Raw genomic sequence first — 17,729 nt, 5'->3', positions numbered from 1 at the left:
CCAGCAAGCTATTCTTGGTCATGTTTTGGGAAGGAAGACCGGGGCCTCATGTATAAACGTGCGCACGTACTGAAACGCGCCGGTTTCCACGCTCACACAGGATGTATAAAAATGAACATGTGAACGTGCGACCTGCTGTCCAAGCAGGTCTGGCATACAGTATTAAGCACATTGAAACCCTATTGGAGCAATTTTTCTGCATGCACTTGCATGTCAGACCATTGCCAATGTTGCTGATTCCAGAAGGCAAACCACCAATCAGCACCTTTGTCTCACATTAGGTTTTTTTGTGTGTTTTGCAGCAGGATTGGCCATTTTTATTTGGACAACAGGCGACAGTGTTTATAGTGCGTAATGGATGGATGTGTAAAGGACAGGCGTGCACACAGATTTTTAGTGAGTAAGCATCTTTTAGCAGAAAACTGCACAGTCTTTTATACATGAGACCCCAGAGTTTCGTTCTTGTTCCGGCATGTTTGTGACGTGGACAGCTGCTGATAACCGTGTGGTGGGATTCAAACACTCAGCGTGTTGTTTGACCGAACCGTCTCATGTTTGCAGTACACGTTTTGGAACTTCATCCCAAAGAATATGTTCGAGCAGTTCAGGAGAGTCGCCAACTTCTACTTTCTCATCATATTTCTGGTTCAGGTAAAAGCTTTTTTCTCTATTTATTTTCTTTTTTATCTGTTTCTGCAAAGAATTCTGTAATTAAATGCTTTCAAGTTTCTGATTTTTACAGTTTCAACCTTGGCATTCTGGTCAACATTTTCTAATTTGCTGTGCTGCATTTTTATATTTGTTTGCTTATTTTAGTAGATCCACAATGATCATTAGACACTTAACATATAGACTGTTCCTTTGTTACTCAAATCATAATAAATAATAATAAACCTTTCACAAAATCCAGTGACATTTAGCTTAACTCACTGAGCTGAGCAGCAGCAGCAGGAGTACGATCAAAGCAGTCATTATTTGTTTGGGAGTGTAGGAGGAGATTAAGTCCATCAGTGTTTTTGTACCTATTCGCTTCCTATAGGAGCCTGTAAAGGTCAGATATGACTTTTGCTATCTGCCCTGAATCCATCCCAGTCACTTAATTCTCTCTGTGTCACTTCAGCTGATCATCGACACTCCCACCAGTCCGATCACCAGCGGACTGCCGCTCTTCTTCGTCATCACAGTCACTGCCATTAAACAGGTGAGGCCCACAGGTGTTCACGACCGGTTTAACTTCCCTTCATTTTGCTTTATCGGCGTTGATACTAAGCGCTGCGCCGCTAACGAAGCTAACGCACGGCGTCACATCTCTGTCTCTGTTTCTCTCTGTCAGGGTTATGAGGACTGGCTGAGGCACAAAGCAGACAACTCTGTCAACCACTGTCCTGTCCACGTGGTGCAGCACGGGAAAGTGGTCCGCAAGCAAAGTCGCAAGCTCAGGGTGTGTGTGTGTGTGTGTGCGTGCGTGTGTGCGTGCATGCACCACCAGATAAACCACTCTCACCCCATATAACATGAACAGACCTTTGGTGCATTTGTTTTATTGGCTCATGCCAAGGGATTTTCCTGCTGCTAAGCTGTGTGTGTGTGTGTGTGTGTGTGTGTGTGTGTGTGTGTGTGTGTGTGTGTGTGTGTGTGTGTGTGTGTGTGTGTGTGTGTGTGTGTGTGAGTGTGTGTGTATTTAGGCCTTCATTTGAGTGCAGTTTTTAGCTGTAATATTAATGTATGTTATGTAATATGTTCAGAACATGAAATTGCAGCTGAAACATCAGAAGCTGAGGATCTGTTACAGGATGAAAAGTCCTGTGTGAGAGCGAGTGTGTGTGACTGTTGGCTCATCTTCACAGGTGTACAGGTGGTAGAGCAGAAGGTTAGCTTGTTAGGCAAACTGCATTAGCAGAAAGTGCATTAGCAGTGCGACAGGGTAAATGCAAGGTGCAAGTTAAAAGGTTCGTTTATTCATCGTTCCGCAGCGCAGGGCTGTATGACTGAACGCTAGCTGCAGTCCCTTTATGCTCCTCACAGAGCAAAATTTATATGTCACCTGCTCCACCTCAGCTCCTCTAATGAAGAAATGAGTGTGTCTTTGCCTCTTTTTATATAAAATCAATCCTCTCTGTGCACCACTCTGCAAGATTGTTGATTGCCTCTCAATATGAATTTTCACCTGCGTTTGAAATCCTGCCGCTGATGGTGGTGTCGTCCACAAACTTCACGGCAGAGTCTTTCTAACAAGTAGCCTGTTGGCACGTGTTTTTGTCATGAGGCCCAGCAGCTTTACTCATATTCACTCTCAGCAGGATCCTTCTCACACACTGATGGTGGCAGGTTCTCTGGAGGTGGAGCTGAAGAGCTCAAAGCCAACAGGAAATGTGTTAAGATCATCTGGTAACGTGGCCTCACACATGATGGGGCGCTCCTGCTCTGGTAGCCTGTGATGGTCCGGATTGCTTGCCCCTGCTGGCGTTGAGGTCCTCGCCTCTCCATTCACTCAGGCTTCACGCTCGGACAATGATGTCACTGTCTTTGCGCTGTAAACATGGTTCAACGTGGACATGCTGTCGAATCTTAAATCATCCGGTTGTTTTCTCACGTGGCTGCTGCTCAGGTTGGAGATGTCGTCCTGGTGAAAGAAGATGAGACTTTTCCCTGTGACCTCATCCTTCTGTCCACGTCTCGAGATGATGGGACCTGCTATGTTACTACAGCCAGCCTGGACGGAGAGAGCAGCCACAAGGTGTGTGCATTGATGACGAGAGCAGTCCTGACAGCTTTGTGTTGTGTAGTGAAGTTAAGGCTGACAGTTCTCATGTAATTAAAATAAATGTAAACTCTGTCTGTCCCCCCACTTGTCTTCCCCCGTCCTCTGCTAGACATACTATGCAGTTCAGGACACCAAAGCCTACAACACAGAGAAGGAGGTTGACTCCATCCACGCTACTATAGAATGTGAACAACCACAGCCGGACCTGTACAAGTCAGTGCAACACACCTACCTGCACACACCTGAGGCCAAATGAGTGTCTGAAACATGCCTGTTCTCACTTCTGTCCTGTTACCCACGCAGATTTGTGGGCCGTATCAACATCTACATGGACAATGAGCCGGTGGCCAGGTAACCCAAAGCCCATAGCATGACCAGCTTTTCCCAGTAAAGATCAGGGAAATGTATCAGTCAGTTAAATTAAGTTTTCCAAATACTTCCGTGAACTCAGTACACCACTTGGTTTCCTCTCACCCAAATGTCTGGAAGGTTATTCTTTCCTGTTTCTGTAAAATTGGAATTTAATTCAAGGTCTTTGCTATTGCGTGGTGTGTGTGTTTGTGTGTGTGTGTGTGCTAGGATGACAGAACACAGCAATAACACGTCCCCAATAAGAGTGATGTAACAGTGAGAAACGAGCTGTTGTGTGTTTGCAGGCCCTTAGGATCGGAGAACCTGCTGCTCCGAGGAGCCACCCTCAAGAACACAGAGCACATATACGGTAACGTCACCTCAAATACACCAGCATGCTAATGAATAAACAAAGTATTCATCTCTGAATACCTCGCACTGAGATGTGATTGAAAGGTCTGGAAAAAGCCAGTTAATGGATGAGGAGTGAAGATTTTGATTTGTCAAACTACGGGTCAAAGAGTTAACGTCCAGCGTTCGCCTCTGCCTCCCTTTAGCGGTTGCCATCTACACCGGCATGGAAACCAAGATGGCTCTCAACTACCAGACCAAGTGTCAGAAACGCTCTGCAGTAGAGAAGTAAGTTCTCGTCTCGTCCATCACGTACATGTTATGTGTTACATGTTGCTGTCTTTTTCTCAGTTGATGCAGGCTTCATTTGTATTTTTCACCCATCCGTCCCTCCATGTCTGCATCTCTTCATCATTCACTGACTGTGTCCTTGTGTCTCTGGCTCGCTGCTCTGACAATTTCTTTCCATCTGGCACTGACGTGCATCTTGTATCCAGATGGCGTGTAGATATGACTGACTGGAGGTGGATTACATTTACACTGGATAACTGGGTGTCTGATTAACTCATTGGAATTGTATTTGCCTGCTTTTTGCCAACATGAACTTGGCTCGGAGTAAATGCCTCGTCTCATCTGTTCCCATTATGCAATCCACTCCGACAAGTTCGGTGTGCGAGTACAAACCGCCTCGTACCTGTGGGACCGATCTGCACCGGCTCTCTGAATCCGTGCAGTTTTGTTTGCCTCGATTCTGCCTGTGGATCAGACTTAATTGTGCCTTTGCTGCCTCCATGGTTACTTTGGATGATTGCGCCGTCCTTGCATCATGGGTTCATGTTGTACTCATGTTGGTGCAGACTGACCTTGCACAAACTGTACAACTCCATCATTAGGAAAGATTTATTCATTCAGTTTTTGCCTGCATTGGTAAGAATTTGTGCTTTTTTTATGGGAAACAGCAGGGGTCTAGATACATGTCCAGATGTCTCTGTGCAGATGTGTAAGAACATGCAGAAGCACCTCAAATGTTAGGTAATTTGTCCACATTGACACTGCGATATAAAACATCTCTCGTCCCTCCTGCAGGTCTATGAATGCCTACCTGGTGGTCTACCTGTGTATCCTCATCAGCAAGGCTTTCATTAACACGGTGCTGAAGTACGTGTGGCAGGCCGACCCCAACCGAGACGAGCCCTGGTACAACCAGAGGACAGAGACAGAGAGACAGAGACACATCGTGAGTCTGTTCATCACATCCCCTCAATCTGTGGGACAAAAAAACCTTCTCTTTACCTTCTCACACTCCTCCTCCTCTTCCTCAGGTGATCAGGGCATTCACAGACTTCTTGGCCTTCATGGTTCTTTTCAACTACATCATTCCCGTGTCCATGTACGTCACCGTGGAGATGCAGAAGTTCCTGGGTTCCTATTTCATCATGTGGGACGATGAGATGTTCGACGAGGAGCTCGGGGAGAGAGCCGTGGTCAACACGTCAGACCTGAACGAGGAGCTGGGACAGGTAGCTAACGCGACTGTCCCGCACAGAAGGAGATAAAAGAGTAGCTGTTGAATGAACGTGGACGACGAACACACAAATGAACCTTCAGTGAGGCGTATCCTGCTCTCTTTGCAGGTGGAGTATGTGTTTACAGACAAGACGGGGACTCTGACGGAGAACAACATGGAGTTCATCGAGTGCTGTGTGGACGGACACGTTTATGTACCTCATGCCATCTGTAACGGACAGGTAAGCTCTGCTTTTATCTGAATATTCTTACTCGGTTCAGGTTAACGTTGTTTTTTAACTGCACTTTATTTTAAAACTGTCTGTCCTCGTTGTTCGTAGGTGATGCCTGGTGCAGCCGGTATGGACATGATTGACACGTCACCCGGTCCCGGGGCCAGGGTGAGCCTCAGTTTGCGTGAGTGTGTGTGTTGGTGTGTGTGTGTTCATTAGAGTAACAGTGTGTTTGCCCTCCACCAGGAGCACGAGGAGCTGTTTTTCCGGGCGCTGTGTTTGTGCCACACGGTGCAGGTGAAGGAGGAGGAGACGGTGGACGGGATCAAACATGGCATCCACCAGGGCAAGTCCACTTCCTTCTACATCTCCTCATCTCCAGACGAGGTGGCGCTGGTGGAGGGCATGAAGAGGTAAAGCGTACACACACACACACACACACGCTTACACACAGTGCAAGCCATCGTTTTCACGATGGTTCAGTTCATTCGCTCCATTTCCAGTAACGGTGCTTTGCTCTGCGCCGCAGGCTCGGCTTCACCTACCTGAGACTCAAGGATAGTCACATGGAGATCTTGAACAGGGAGGATGAGATTGAGAGGTGAGCGTGTCCCTTTAAAACTGCAGCAATCCTCCGTCAGCTTTTCATTTAGTTTAGAGTTATTTATACTACATGTACTCATTATTTTTAGGCCTTTTTTGTATGAATTCAGAGCAGTGATTAGCTGATCTGAACTCCATGTGCATTCCTGTAATATGAGGTCAGTGCTGCAACAAGTGGGAGTAACCTAGTAACTGCTGAAACCAGCAGCCTTCTGGCTCTGAGTGTAAATATAGAGCAGTGATGAACAGAGACGATTGTTGTAGGCGTTTTCAGCTTTCAAACTGAAGATCGTCTGTGTTTGAGTTTGTGGAAAAAAAGACTTTATATAACATGTTGATTAGAGATCCTACTGCGTTTCGTTTGTGTGTGTGTGTTTTTTATCAGGTTTGAGCTGCTGGAGGTTTTGACGTTCGACTCCGTCAGACGGAGGATGAGCGTCATTGTCAGGTCCAGCACTGGTAATACACTTCAAACTGTTAATATGCATGTATGCGTGTGGTTATGTTTCTGTATATGGTGTCTCTCTTACACTTCTTACACTTCTTTTTTGTCTGCGTGTGTGTGTGCGTGAGCAGGGGAGTACTACCTGTTCTGTAAAGGTGCAGACTCCTCCATCTTCCCCAGGGTTGTATCAGGCAAGGTGGATCAAGTCAAAGCTCGGGTGGAGCACAACGCAGTGGTGAGAGCACGCGCACAAGCAAGTTTTAAAGGTCATGTGACTTGGACACGGCGCATGTTTGCATGGCTGCCACAGGAAGTCGATCAGTGGAGCATGACCCACTTCCATCAAACAGTTGTCCTGATTTCCTCCATAAAGGCTCCGCTGTGGCTTCTCAGCTTTTCCCTTCGGCTCCTAGTCCACCTGAAAAGACTTTGGTTAATCAGCACCATGGGACTTTTGATTTGATTGACAAAATGTAGAAAACAACCAACTGAGGCAGGCTGAGGGGAAATCCGCTGCAACGGCACAACCTAATCACAAAATAATGCAGAAGTGAATGCCACAGGCTGACTGTAAGTTTCTTGCTCAGTTTACCCGTAAAGATGAACTCAATAAAGTGAACTGAACCTGCCGCAGTGGAAAACTAGGTCAGTAAGACCTCACTCGGTTGCAGCTGTAGAAGACTCGTAGCTTTCAGTGCGAACAGGAACATCCGTGGTGGGTGTGAGGTTCAAATAGAAAGAACAGTCGCTGCCCACACAGCACACTCTCACATTCAAGGCCCAGAGTCGAACAAATATCTTTATTTTTGCTGTTTGTTTAGAAACAAAAACTGTTGATCACCTCTCTATCGTTTGTATGCGAGGCTAACCCTGTTTGACTCTCACCTCTCCTCCAGGAGGGTCTGAGGACACTTTGTGTTGCGTATCGGCCTCTGAGTCCCGAGCAGTACCAGGAGGTTTGCCACCTGCTGAGCGGGGCCAAGTTGGCACTGCAGGACCGAGACAAACGCCTGACCGAGGCCTATGACCTCATCGAGAAAGACCTGATTCTGCTGGGAGCCACGGCCGTGGAGGACAGGTGAAGGCTCTTTGAAAGGAGAATTTACTGCTGATGATAAAAAAATCCAGTCTGTCGGTCGATTAGAACCATTTGGTGTTGAAGCCCTTGTTGGATCTAAATGTCAAACACCCTCAAGCGCTAACTCATGACTCTGTGCATGCTGCCCCACTTCTGAGCACAGAGTGAGGGCAAGAGGCAGTGCAACCCTCCAATTTTACACTCGCCGCTGGAGCAATTATAGTGCAGTCCTTTTTCTTTGTCTGTGTTTTCATACTTTCCACCACGACAGGCTCCAGGAAAAAGCAGCAGATACCATCGAGTCGCTCCACAAGGCAGGTATGAAGGTGTGGGTACTGACCGGGGATAAGATGGAGACGGCGGCTGCAACCTGCTACGCCAGCAAGCTGTTTCGCCGCAACACCCAGATCCTGGAGCTGACCACCAAACGCACCGAGGAGCAGAGCCTCCACGATGTCCTGTTTGACCTGAGCAGGACGGTCCTGAGGCAACATGGAGGCATGACCAGGGACACCTTCTCTGGGTGCGTGCTTTGTGAGAGGCAGTGTTAGATGAGCAGCTTGCCAACCTTGTTTTGTTTCACCATCAAGCAGTCGCTGCACAGACTTGTATTTGACGGGTCCTCTCTCTGTCCAGTTTATCAGGTGACTGCACCGACTATGGTCTGATCATCGATGGAGCCACGCTCTCTGCGGTGATGAGGCCCGCCCAGGAGGACTCCAACTCAGGGAACTACAAAGAGATCTTCCTAGAAATCTGCCGCAACTGCAGCGCTGTGCTCTGCTGTCGAATGGCACCGCTCCAGAAAGCACAGGTACGGCCCCTGTATTCTCTTTAGATGTTCAGTGCCTGGCATGAAGCAGAACGAGCAGCGGTCGACAACTTGCTTTTTTGTATTTCTAGATTGTGAAGCTGATCAAAGCCTCCAAGGAGCACCCGATCACGCTGGCCGTAGGAGACGGGGCTAATGATGTTAGCATGATCCTAGAGGCCCATGTTGGCATTGGTTAGTATGCTTGTCCACGTTCTTGTCACTCAGCCATGCGGTCGGCGTGTGTCTGATGACAAGCCTTTATCTGTCTGTCTCCAGGTATCATGGGTAAGGAGGGTCGTCAGGCCGTGAGGAACAGTGACTACGCCATCCCAAAGTTCAAACACCTCAAGAAGATGCTGCTTGTACATGGACACTATTACTACATACGCATCTCTGAACTCGTGCAATACTTCTTCTATAAGGTAGTCTTCTATATAATTGTTACATATTAATATTAATTATATTCTATTTAATACTTCTTCTGCAAGTTTGTTTTTGCTTTATTTCAATTTTAATTGCGCATTTCTTCTTCTTCTCTCATTTCTTTTCTTTCTTTTCCCAGAATGTCTGTTTCATCTTCCCCCAGTTCCTCTACCAGTTCTTCTGTGGCTTCTCACAGCAGGTAGACACACACACACACACACACACACACACACACACACACACTCACACACAACACAAACCAACAGTCGTGAGGCATTAAACAAAGAACTGAAACTCGTCCGTCTCCCCAGCCGCTGTATGATACAGCCTACCTGACTCTGTACAACATCAGCTTCACCTCGCTGCCCATCCTGCTCTACAGTCTCATCGAGCAGCACATCAACATGGACATCCTGAAGAAGGACCCGTCTCTCTACAGGTTAGTGTGGATATCCTGCAATGGACAGATCCAAAATCAGTCTGTTCATGTGTGATGCACAGATGCTCTTTTCTGCAAAGTGCTGTGTTATTTCAGCCATTCTCAGCCATGAGAGTACACTAAAGCACTTGACTCTAATAAACTGCAGCATAAATGTTTTCTATTGATTTTACATCCATGCAAAGGAGACATTTGGTCAATACGTTCATATCAGGCCCCGGAAAGCACAAACCTCCCACTTTAACTTGGTTTGATTGAGTTGAGTTCGGTCAGAGCTCAGCTATTTCCAAATTGAAAACCCGTGGTTTCGCATCACCAGACGAAGCGTTTTCCTCCGCAGTCTGGATTCTTCCTTTGCCGTCGTGTGACCCTCAGAAAAAGTCTTTTGTCTCAAACAGCAGAAAATGGTCTGTGGTCATTGAGTATTTCAGTGTTTGCAAGGCGCCCGTGTCAGTGGTATATTCATGAATTATTCCATATGAATGTTATGCTGAATCAAATTAAAATATCTCATTACAGTCATTTCTGGTTAAGGTCCTCCCGAAGTCTAATGGAGTATTGATCAATAAATGTGAAATCACTCATACTGTACGAGAGGTGGTCAGCATGAGTCATTCAAGCTGTCAACCACGACGTTGTGTTTGTCTTCACAGAGACATTGCTAAGAACTCTCTGCTGCGGTGGCCTATCTTCATATATTGGACTGTCCTGGGTGTGTATGACGCCATCGTGATGTTCTTTGGCGCTTACTTCCTGTTTGACAACACCACCTTCACCAGCAACGGACAGGTAACATCCACGTGTCCATGACATCCCCCTTCACTCAGTCCAGGACACTTTTTCGAATCACTAACAACACTGATATATCAATGAGTGAGTGTGTGTGGCTCACTGAGAGCACAGCTGATAGGTAGGACCCGCAGCATCTCTCCTCCACACACCAGCTGAGGTCAGACATGTTCTCCATCAGGGATGATAGCTTAGCCGTCACCCTCCTTCCTCCCACCGCCTCCACTGAGGACAGAGCTGGCCTTCTTAACCAGTCTGCTGAGTCTCTTCCTGTCAGCATTGAGATGCTGCTGCCTCAGCAGACCGCTTCACAGAAGATGAGTGGTGCCACCACAGGGTTAAAAAGGGTCCTCAGGAGTGCCTGTAGGACTTCCTGTAGGAGGAGAGTGCTCATGCCTGTTATGATGCAGCTCTCATTTGTCTTTTTCAGCCTTTGTGGGAAGTTCATGAATGATCATCAAGGAAGGATATTTTTCCTTGTGGCTTAAATTTCACTGAACTTGTGTGAGGAAGTAGAAAGGAAAGGAAGGGAGCTGTATTGCTTTGATAGTCGATTTCTTATATGAAGCATCAGAGACAAGCTTTTAGCTTTTTGTTGCATCCGAAAATAGATTCAGGCCAAGATTTGCTGATACTGACTATTAGCTCCTGCGTCAGACACCACATGATTCACTGTATAGTTGAAAATGATTCAGCAGCACCTTTCTCCTGAATGAATAATGCTAGTCGTGATCTCATTGTAGCGTCGGGTAACATTAAAGGTGCGCAGTATTTAGGAAATGTTGCAGCTTTCCTCATAATGCACTTGCTGATTACCTGATATTTGTTGCTCGTCATTCACTCCTGCTGCATATTTAAGCAGTATGTGCCGTGTCAGGTAGATGAAATGTCCTCAGCTGACCTCCTGGTGCGTCTCCTGTCCCAGGCTGAAAAGGTCTCAAGGCTGCTCTTGTTTTGTCCCTCGTGCCCTTTGAGTGGACTGACGTGTAACAGCTGGTAGACGTTGTCCCATTCACATCCAAGCCACAACAGCATGGCGGGTTTTCCACCATCTTCCTTCGTGTCTCTCTTTTTGTTTCCTTTCATTCTCGAGCGGCGTTACTCTCCCAGAAACCTCTCGGACTCCTTTGGGTTGCTCGATTTCACTTTTTTTATGCATTGAGTGTTTTATTATTTTCCAGCCACAAAACTGTTGTTTATTTTCTTATGAGTTTCTTCTTCTGGCCTTCTCCTCTTCTTCTTCTTCCTCTCCTCTTACCTTTGTGTTGCTTTTTCTTTTTGCTTCTCTTTCCTCCTCCCAGCTAATGACAACCAACACACAGATGGTAAGCCTGTCCCTGTCTCTCTGTCATCTCTCCCTAGTTTCAGTTTCCAATTTCCTGTTTGGTCCCGTCACACAGCCTGATGCCAAACCACCCGTCATCCATTCACCGCTCATCCCATGTCCAGCCCTTAGTGCTTGCTGTAGACACATCGGCTGTAGACTTCTGTGTAGTGACCTGCCTTTTAGCATAACCATGCTCATATAGTGATCAGGCTCCTGAACTATACATTCTGTGTGCATTGTGTGTGTGTGGCAGACACCAGTATGTTGCAGCTGCAGCTAAAAGCAGGGGACAAATGAATCTAGAAAATTAGTTGCACTCCTTCCTGTATTATATGCCATTCGAGACATTTAGCCATCTCTCTAATCCAATTCCTCCTCAGCTGATGGGCTCCTTTTAGAGCAGAAAAACATTGTCACATTTGCGGTCACTCTCTGAGCCATCAGCACTATTTATAGGCTTATTTGTGCAGAAATAACAGCTGGAGTACAAATGGGATGCCAGTCGGTCGTGATGTTTGCATCCAACGGGAAGCAAATCTGAAGCTTCAGATACGTTTACAGAAAGTAGACTGTGACACTTTGATTATCAGTTTCTCTGATTTGCTACAAGACCGCAGTCTGGCCTTATTATACCTCATGACTGTCATCATTTCATTTGTCACGATCAAGCCGACATTGCAAGCACCACACGTACAGGTGGCCTTTGAAAAGCGTAATATTCACCTTTTCATGCTTGTCTTATATTCTTTTTTTACTGCATTTATTCATAAATTATGTCTCTAACTGTTTCTCCTGGATTCAGCACATTTGTGAAAATAAAAATGTTACTTACTGTCATACTTCTTACATGTTAGTAGCTAAAGTCAGAGTCAAAATATCAAAATAATCTTCATAACTGTCAAGAAAGAGTACATTTAAGTGTTAAAGCAACATTAAGGGCCAACCTTTGATCATTATATCAGGATTATTATGGGAAAACATTTCCTCTGTAGTCCTCTCCAGTATGTAGCACCAATACATCTAATGTGTTGGAAACATTAAATTTTCTGCATGTAGCTATTAATGTGACACCATGTTATAATTACAGTAAAGATGGCTTCCTACAATAGTAGCATTGTGAAGTAATGTTGTCAGTAATTAAGACCACGTTTCCCATAAACCCTTGTGCAGCTGTCCAGAAATGAACAAAGCTCTCAGCGTGGGTTGAGTTGCACTAACAGCTCTGTCATCCTCACAAATCCGGCCTAATGGAAATAAAACACGCAGCAGAGGGGCCGCCCTGCTTCTTTAAGTACACTACTGATTGTTATTTGTTCTTTTAGAAATGGTTCATGTAGGACATTTAAACTGTTTTCCGATCGGGCTGACGTGCACATCACTTCTTATGGTAATTTAAACACACCTCATCGCACCTGTTCCCCATCCATCAGCCATATGACAAGCTATTCTTCACCTGAATGTTGCTGTCTGAGCACCCTGCCATCTGTTGGATTGATTGACTCCTCACTGAATACGTGCACTTAGGTTTATCTCTGTGGATCGTATTAACACCAGGCCCGCAGAATGCACTCAAATGCACCTGGTTGTACGTCACCTGTGATGCATGATAACACCAGGTGTGTAGATGAAGCCTTTAATAACCCTGACAGATAAAATTCAGTTAGAGCCATCTGGTTTTGACACGAGCTGCAAGAAGCATACTGTATGTACTCACTGTTGTGCCAGTATGAATGGCATTCAGTGTGGATATTATTGAATTAAAGGTGACACACGTGTGCATGTGTTCGGCACCCACCTGTTCACACGCGGGTGGGTGACGAACAGAAATCTTTTTCATTTGAAACGTGTCGCTGACATCACCTGCTGTCCCCTTGCCTCTGCAGATGTTTGGAAACTGGACATTTGGGACGCTGGTCTTCACTGTGCTCGTCTTCACTGTTACATTCAAGGTACCCACGCAGACACGCACCAGTCTGACCAGTCTGTACTCACAGAAGGCAGATTTAAGCCTCATTAAAGAGAAATTTGACAGGTTTCTCTCCTCTCTTGCAGCTGGCTCTCGATACTCATTACTGGACTTGGATCAACCATTTCGTCATCTGGGGCTCGCTCATCTTCTTTGTGCTCTTCTCTCTGCTGTGGGGAGGAATCATCTGGTGAACAAAAACGTCTTTGCTCAAACTCGTAGAATAATGCGTTAAAGCGACGCGATGATTAATCAAATAAACACATTGTCTCCTCTCCTCCAGGCCCTTCCTCAACTACCAGAGGATGTACTATGTGTTCATGCAGATGTTGTCCAGTGGTCCCGCCTGGCTCAGCATCATCCTCCTGATAACAGCCAGCCTGCTGCCAGATGTGGTGAAGAAGGTGATCTGGAGGGCGCTGTGGCCCACCACGACTGAACGCATACAGGTGTGTTTCACTGTTACTGATAAGCTGATCGTGATCATCCAGTTTATTAGCTGTGATAATGGGTTTCAAATGCTAAAGTATCACTGTGGGTCAGCAGATGTACGCTGGCTTTGGTTACGTCCCTGCTCTGCTGGATGTGAGTCAGTCAGCTCCTCTCTGTGTGCAGTGCTCTTTTATTTCTACATTTAAAAATAAGGGCACAATAGAGATGTTGAATGTATTTTTAGCAGCTAACACTCAAAATGTTTTATTAATGGAGAGTTAGAAATGCAGCCATCACAGTTGTTATGTCACTCCTCTGCAGAGGCTGAGAGTGGCTGCTCTGCTCTGAAAAACATGTTTTGTTGGTAATAATTAAATTATTTTGTTCGCATTTAGTCGGAATTTTAAAAACAAGTTTAAAAAAAGCTAAAAGGAAGTGAGAGGCTAAAACACTCATCAAAGAAACCAAATGTTCATTTAAAATGATTGTATTAAAGGCTTGAACACCTCAGGAGGGACTGCATGAGGCTTCATTTGATCTGCAATCAGCAAATCTTGATTAGAGGTCGAAACAGCGAAGTCAGAAGGCGCTCATTGGCCAGTTAACATCCTGTAGGATTCAGCGTTCAAACCAAACCTAAATAATGAATAAATGATGAAACCTTTGTGCATAAAATCCTAAAAATGAGAACGCTTACTGTCCTGGGCTCTGGGATCCAAACACAGCTGCTGCCAACGTTATTACGCTGTGTCTGCTGTAGAGAAGTAGATGTGCAGCCTGTTAAACGTGTTGGTTTTCAAACTGTGTGCAGTGAGGTTTGACCTTTAACCTCCTCGTGACCTGAACGACCTTCTAAGTGTCCTCCTGCGTGTCCTAAACTGCTCCTTTTCCTGATAACCAGCCTCCTGACCCTCTGATACAGACCTCACATGTCTTTCCATTTCAGTCGCATTAATCATGTGACATTTTGACTTTAACTCTTGCCTCCCCCTGTTCACTCCGCCCTCTGACCCTCCTGCTTCCTCCCTTCCTCCTCTTCTCTCCTCCGTGGCAGACAAAGCGTCGGTGCCTTGCCTCAGAGCCCTCCACCATCTTTATGCTGTCTCAGACTTCCAGCAGAATCAGTTTCTAATCCAGCCCTCTTAGAGGTGACCCTCTGCCTTTCCTCCTGTCTCTAGCTTCTATAGAATCCCTCTTTCTCTGTATTTTTCCTTTCTGTCCACTGTTTTGCATGAAGTGGCTCTTTTGTTGAACAGTCTAGTTGCATGATAGTGCATAAAACATCATCATTCAAACTGAGTTCCTCTGCCAGCCGTGTAAATGCAGCGTGATGTGTGGCCTTCATGACTGTTTTCTTCTGTTACGCTGAGATTAGACTGTGTCTTCATGTGTATGTGGTAGATCCTTAATGTGTTTGCCTCTGACTGTATGTGTGTGTGTGTGCGTGTGTGTCCACAGCGTGTGAGGGATAGTAGCGGGTTTGAGAGAGCCGTGGCCTACCACAGTTCTGACTCCTTACTAGATGGATTAGCTGTCACAGAAGCCTAGAGGGCTTCAGCACGGTAAAACACACACCCTGCCACCGTGTGTGTGTGTGTGTGTGTGTGTGTGTGTGTGTGTGTGTGTGTGTGTGTGTGTGTGTGTGCGCGTGCTTCATGGTTGGACTGGGAAATGGTGGGTGATATTAACATCCTGCTGTGATGGGGTTTACTTTACGGTGGTGTGTGGTTTCACAGATTCGGCTTTTGATAGTTGGACCTGACTAACATGTGGGTTTTAGTGTGTGTGTGTGTGTGTGTGTGTGTGTGTGTGTGTGTGTGTGTGTGTGTGTGTGTGTGTGTGTGTGTGTGTGTGTGTGTGTGAGGGACCTTAAAGTTGGATGACCAAACAATCTGCAGGTATTGTATAAACAACTTTTATCCTGTTGGGTTGCTCTTCACATGGAGCTCTGGCACCCTCTAGTGGCATGATTCAGCATCGCTGCAGAGCCACCGAGCTGCCGGCAGCGGGACTGAACGCTCATGCATGTTTATGAGTCATGCTTCCATTTGCATGGTTTGGTTATTTTGATGCTGTTGTGTGGTGTTACAGTATTATATATTTATATATTGTGTTTGTTGCATCTGGGGTTGCATCAGTCGTGTCTGAACGGAGTGGACGGGACGTTATCATCACTGCTGGTGAATTCGATTAAAGGCAATTTGATATATAATTAGATATTAGAAACAATTGAATTGTCTGGTAATGCAGACTTGTGTCCAGGTTCAGGTTAGTGACAGAGGACAGTGTCTTGTCTTTTGCATTAGCTCGTTTGACATCTGTCGAGGGCTGGGAACCAAACTTCAGTACTTTCAAGTGCCCTTGTCATTCAGTGGCAGTTTCAGTACCTAAGAGTGGAAGCTACGTGAAGACGCAGATGTTGAAATGATCCACCTTTCCTCAGACCTCCAACCTTCAGTGGGTTTTTTACTAAAGCATCAGCTGCTGACAGTCAGAGTCCTGTCCAGCCGGGATGATAACGTCCCTCCAACGTCCTCCTCCTGCTCTCAGAGCTCTCTACAGTACTGCACACGTAACCTGTTTTCTCAGTTTTCACTTTGTCTCTCCCTCTTTCACCCTGTTTTTCTCAATCTTTCCCACCCTGTCTCCTTCTCCTCACCACTCCTGCAGAATGCTGATAAACTGTACAAGGGCCAGCTGTCTGAGTTCACCCCCCTGGCGTCTCTCCACGCCCCGTCCAAGGCTGGCAGCCACCGGCGAGGTTCAGCCAACCAAAGGAATGCTCCGAACCCTCGAAGGTCTGAACCCTTTAGCAAGAAAATCATGTTCACGCGCTGGCAAAGAACACCAGACTACTGCACCTTCACCCCCCTCCTCCGATTCGCCGATGGTGCCCGTCACTCGAAGCAGGGACACGCCTACAGCGGGGCGGGGCCAGAGACCTCAGTCTAATTTATTTCTGCCTGGCGTTCTAATCTTATGTGTAATATCAGACGCAGCGGTGGAACTGAACGGAGTAGCAATGTTAATAAATTGTTCCAGGCGCTGACAGGCACTAGCAGAGCTGCAAAGTTACCCAAAAGTAACTGAACCTCATGACTGCATCGCGAACAACAGACACCTGTAATCCATCTTTAAGGGATTACAGTGAAAGTGACCTTCACACAACTGTTCCCAGGTCAGCAGCCACGTATGGCACAAAGCACCATGGGACGGCTCTGGAAGGGACTCCATCCACCCGCGGGGCCCCGCTCGCCGTCGCATCGTGCAAAGGGCTCAGCGTATTGATGTCACAACGCGCGAACAAACCGACTCCAGAGCTTTGATTTCTTAGTGTGTCACGCCGTGCGCTCGCCCTTTACGTCTGCCTGCCTTCGACAGCCGGTAGCTGAAGTGTACTTCACTCCCAGTATTTAGGATTTCTATGACTTTAAACAAACAGTAATCATGATGTGTTTGTGCTGCTGTTGCTGCTGCTGATGATGATGATGATGAAGACAGTAACAGTGCTTAAGCCAGCTCGAGCTCTCTCTGACCAAACGTGTTCTTCTCTTCATTCCCACCATCCCCCTCTTTCTTCTCTCTTCGTCCGCCTCTTCTGCCTCTTTTAGGACTAACTGGTGTTGCCTGTGTGCAAACCTTTTATCTCGAAACTCTCCCTAGGACTGTGGGGATCAGATCCTACGCCACTGTAAGGAGGGCTGCAGTAGAGCTGTGAAGCATAAGTGTTGGAGACGTGGATCTGAGTTTTAATAGTCATTGTATTTAAGAAAAATGCATCCAACACTTACGCTTTCTGACATGTAGGTAGTCTAGAGTGTTTGGTGGGTTAGCTGTGTGTGTGTCTGTGTGCTGATAGCTAGCAGTGTGTGCGGGATCTCCTTCTGTCTTATTGTCTTTAAAGCACTTTAACCGCAGACCCTCTTACTGTATGTCTTAGATTGATCTATAATGCTATGTGAGAGACAAATCTACGTCTTTTAAGGCTTCTAGTGGTAGAGTCCAGTAGAAATGGCAATGTGACGACTGCCCAGCTGTTTCTTAATGCCTTAATGTCACCTTGTAAATACCGCATTACCCTCCACACCATTGGACCATTTACCAAAGAAACAAGACTATGGTGTTCTTTAGACAGCAGCTGACAGAGTAGTGGACATGTGTAGGAAAATCAAACAGGACAGCAGAAAAATTAGAGAAAAAACTGCTTT

At 46.3% G+C, this 17,729-nt stretch overlaps 1 protein-coding gene across 4 annotated transcripts in view; it reads left to right on the top strand.

The window, feature by feature from the left end:
- atp11a (ATPase phospholipid transporting 11A) overlaps window positions 1–17,263 on the top strand; it is a 36,366-nt gene extending 19,103 nt beyond the window's left edge. Inside the window, exons 3-32 of one of the 4 annotated variants that reach the window (XM_070994213.1) lie at window positions 562–651; window positions 1,121–1,201; window positions 1,334–1,441; window positions 2,609–2,737; window positions 2,874–2,977; window positions 3,068–3,115; window positions 3,421–3,485; window positions 3,673–3,754; window positions 4,553–4,703; window positions 4,789–4,986; window positions 5,101–5,214; window positions 5,314–5,373; window positions 5,452–5,618; window positions 5,735–5,806; window positions 6,194–6,267; window positions 6,385–6,488; window positions 7,150–7,331; window positions 7,603–7,854; window positions 7,968–8,145; window positions 8,235–8,337; window positions 8,422–8,567; window positions 8,708–8,767; window positions 8,880–9,007; window positions 9,661–9,796; window positions 11,098–11,121; window positions 13,007–13,072; window positions 13,176–13,279; window positions 13,373–13,538; window positions 16,192–16,319; window positions 17,133–17,263. In XM_070994213.1, the coding sequence (XP_070850314.1) occupies window positions 562–651; window positions 1,121–1,201; window positions 1,334–1,441; window positions 2,609–2,737; window positions 2,874–2,977; window positions 3,068–3,115; window positions 3,421–3,485; window positions 3,673–3,754; window positions 4,553–4,703; window positions 4,789–4,986; window positions 5,101–5,214; window positions 5,314–5,373; window positions 5,452–5,618; window positions 5,735–5,806; window positions 6,194–6,267; window positions 6,385–6,488; window positions 7,150–7,331; window positions 7,603–7,854; window positions 7,968–8,145; window positions 8,235–8,337; window positions 8,422–8,567; window positions 8,708–8,767; window positions 8,880–9,007; window positions 9,661–9,796; window positions 11,098–11,121; window positions 13,007–13,072; window positions 13,176–13,279; window positions 13,373–13,538; window positions 16,192–16,319; window positions 17,133–17,184 (3,372 nt within the window). In that variant the 3' untranslated portion in view covers window positions 17,185–17,263. Of the gene's footprint in view, window positions 1–561; window positions 652–1,120; window positions 1,202–1,333; window positions 1,442–2,608; window positions 2,738–2,873; window positions 2,978–3,067; window positions 3,116–3,420; window positions 3,486–3,672; window positions 3,755–4,552; window positions 4,704–4,788; window positions 4,987–5,100; window positions 5,215–5,313; window positions 5,374–5,451; window positions 5,619–5,734; window positions 5,807–6,193; window positions 6,268–6,384; window positions 6,489–7,149; window positions 7,332–7,602; window positions 7,855–7,967; window positions 8,146–8,234; window positions 8,338–8,421; window positions 8,568–8,707; window positions 8,768–8,879; window positions 9,008–9,660; window positions 9,797–11,097; window positions 11,122–13,006; window positions 13,073–13,175; window positions 13,280–13,372; window positions 13,539–14,575; window positions 14,670–16,191; window positions 16,586–17,132 lie in introns of those variants that run through there. The other 3 variants (XM_070994214.1, XM_070994211.1, XM_070994212.1) reach the window with 3 other exon arrangements.
- Window positions 17,264–17,729: the final 466 nt, after the last annotated feature.

Source organism: Chaetodon trifascialis, chromosome 24 (assembly GCF_039877785.1).
Source record: "Chaetodon trifascialis isolate fChaTrf1 chromosome 24, fChaTrf1.hap1, whole genome shotgun sequence".
NCBI classification, from domain to species: domain Eukaryota; kingdom Metazoa; phylum Chordata; class Actinopteri; order Chaetodontiformes; family Chaetodontidae; genus Chaetodon; species Chaetodon trifascialis.
This window is presented reverse-complemented; position numbering and strand designations above follow the sequence as displayed.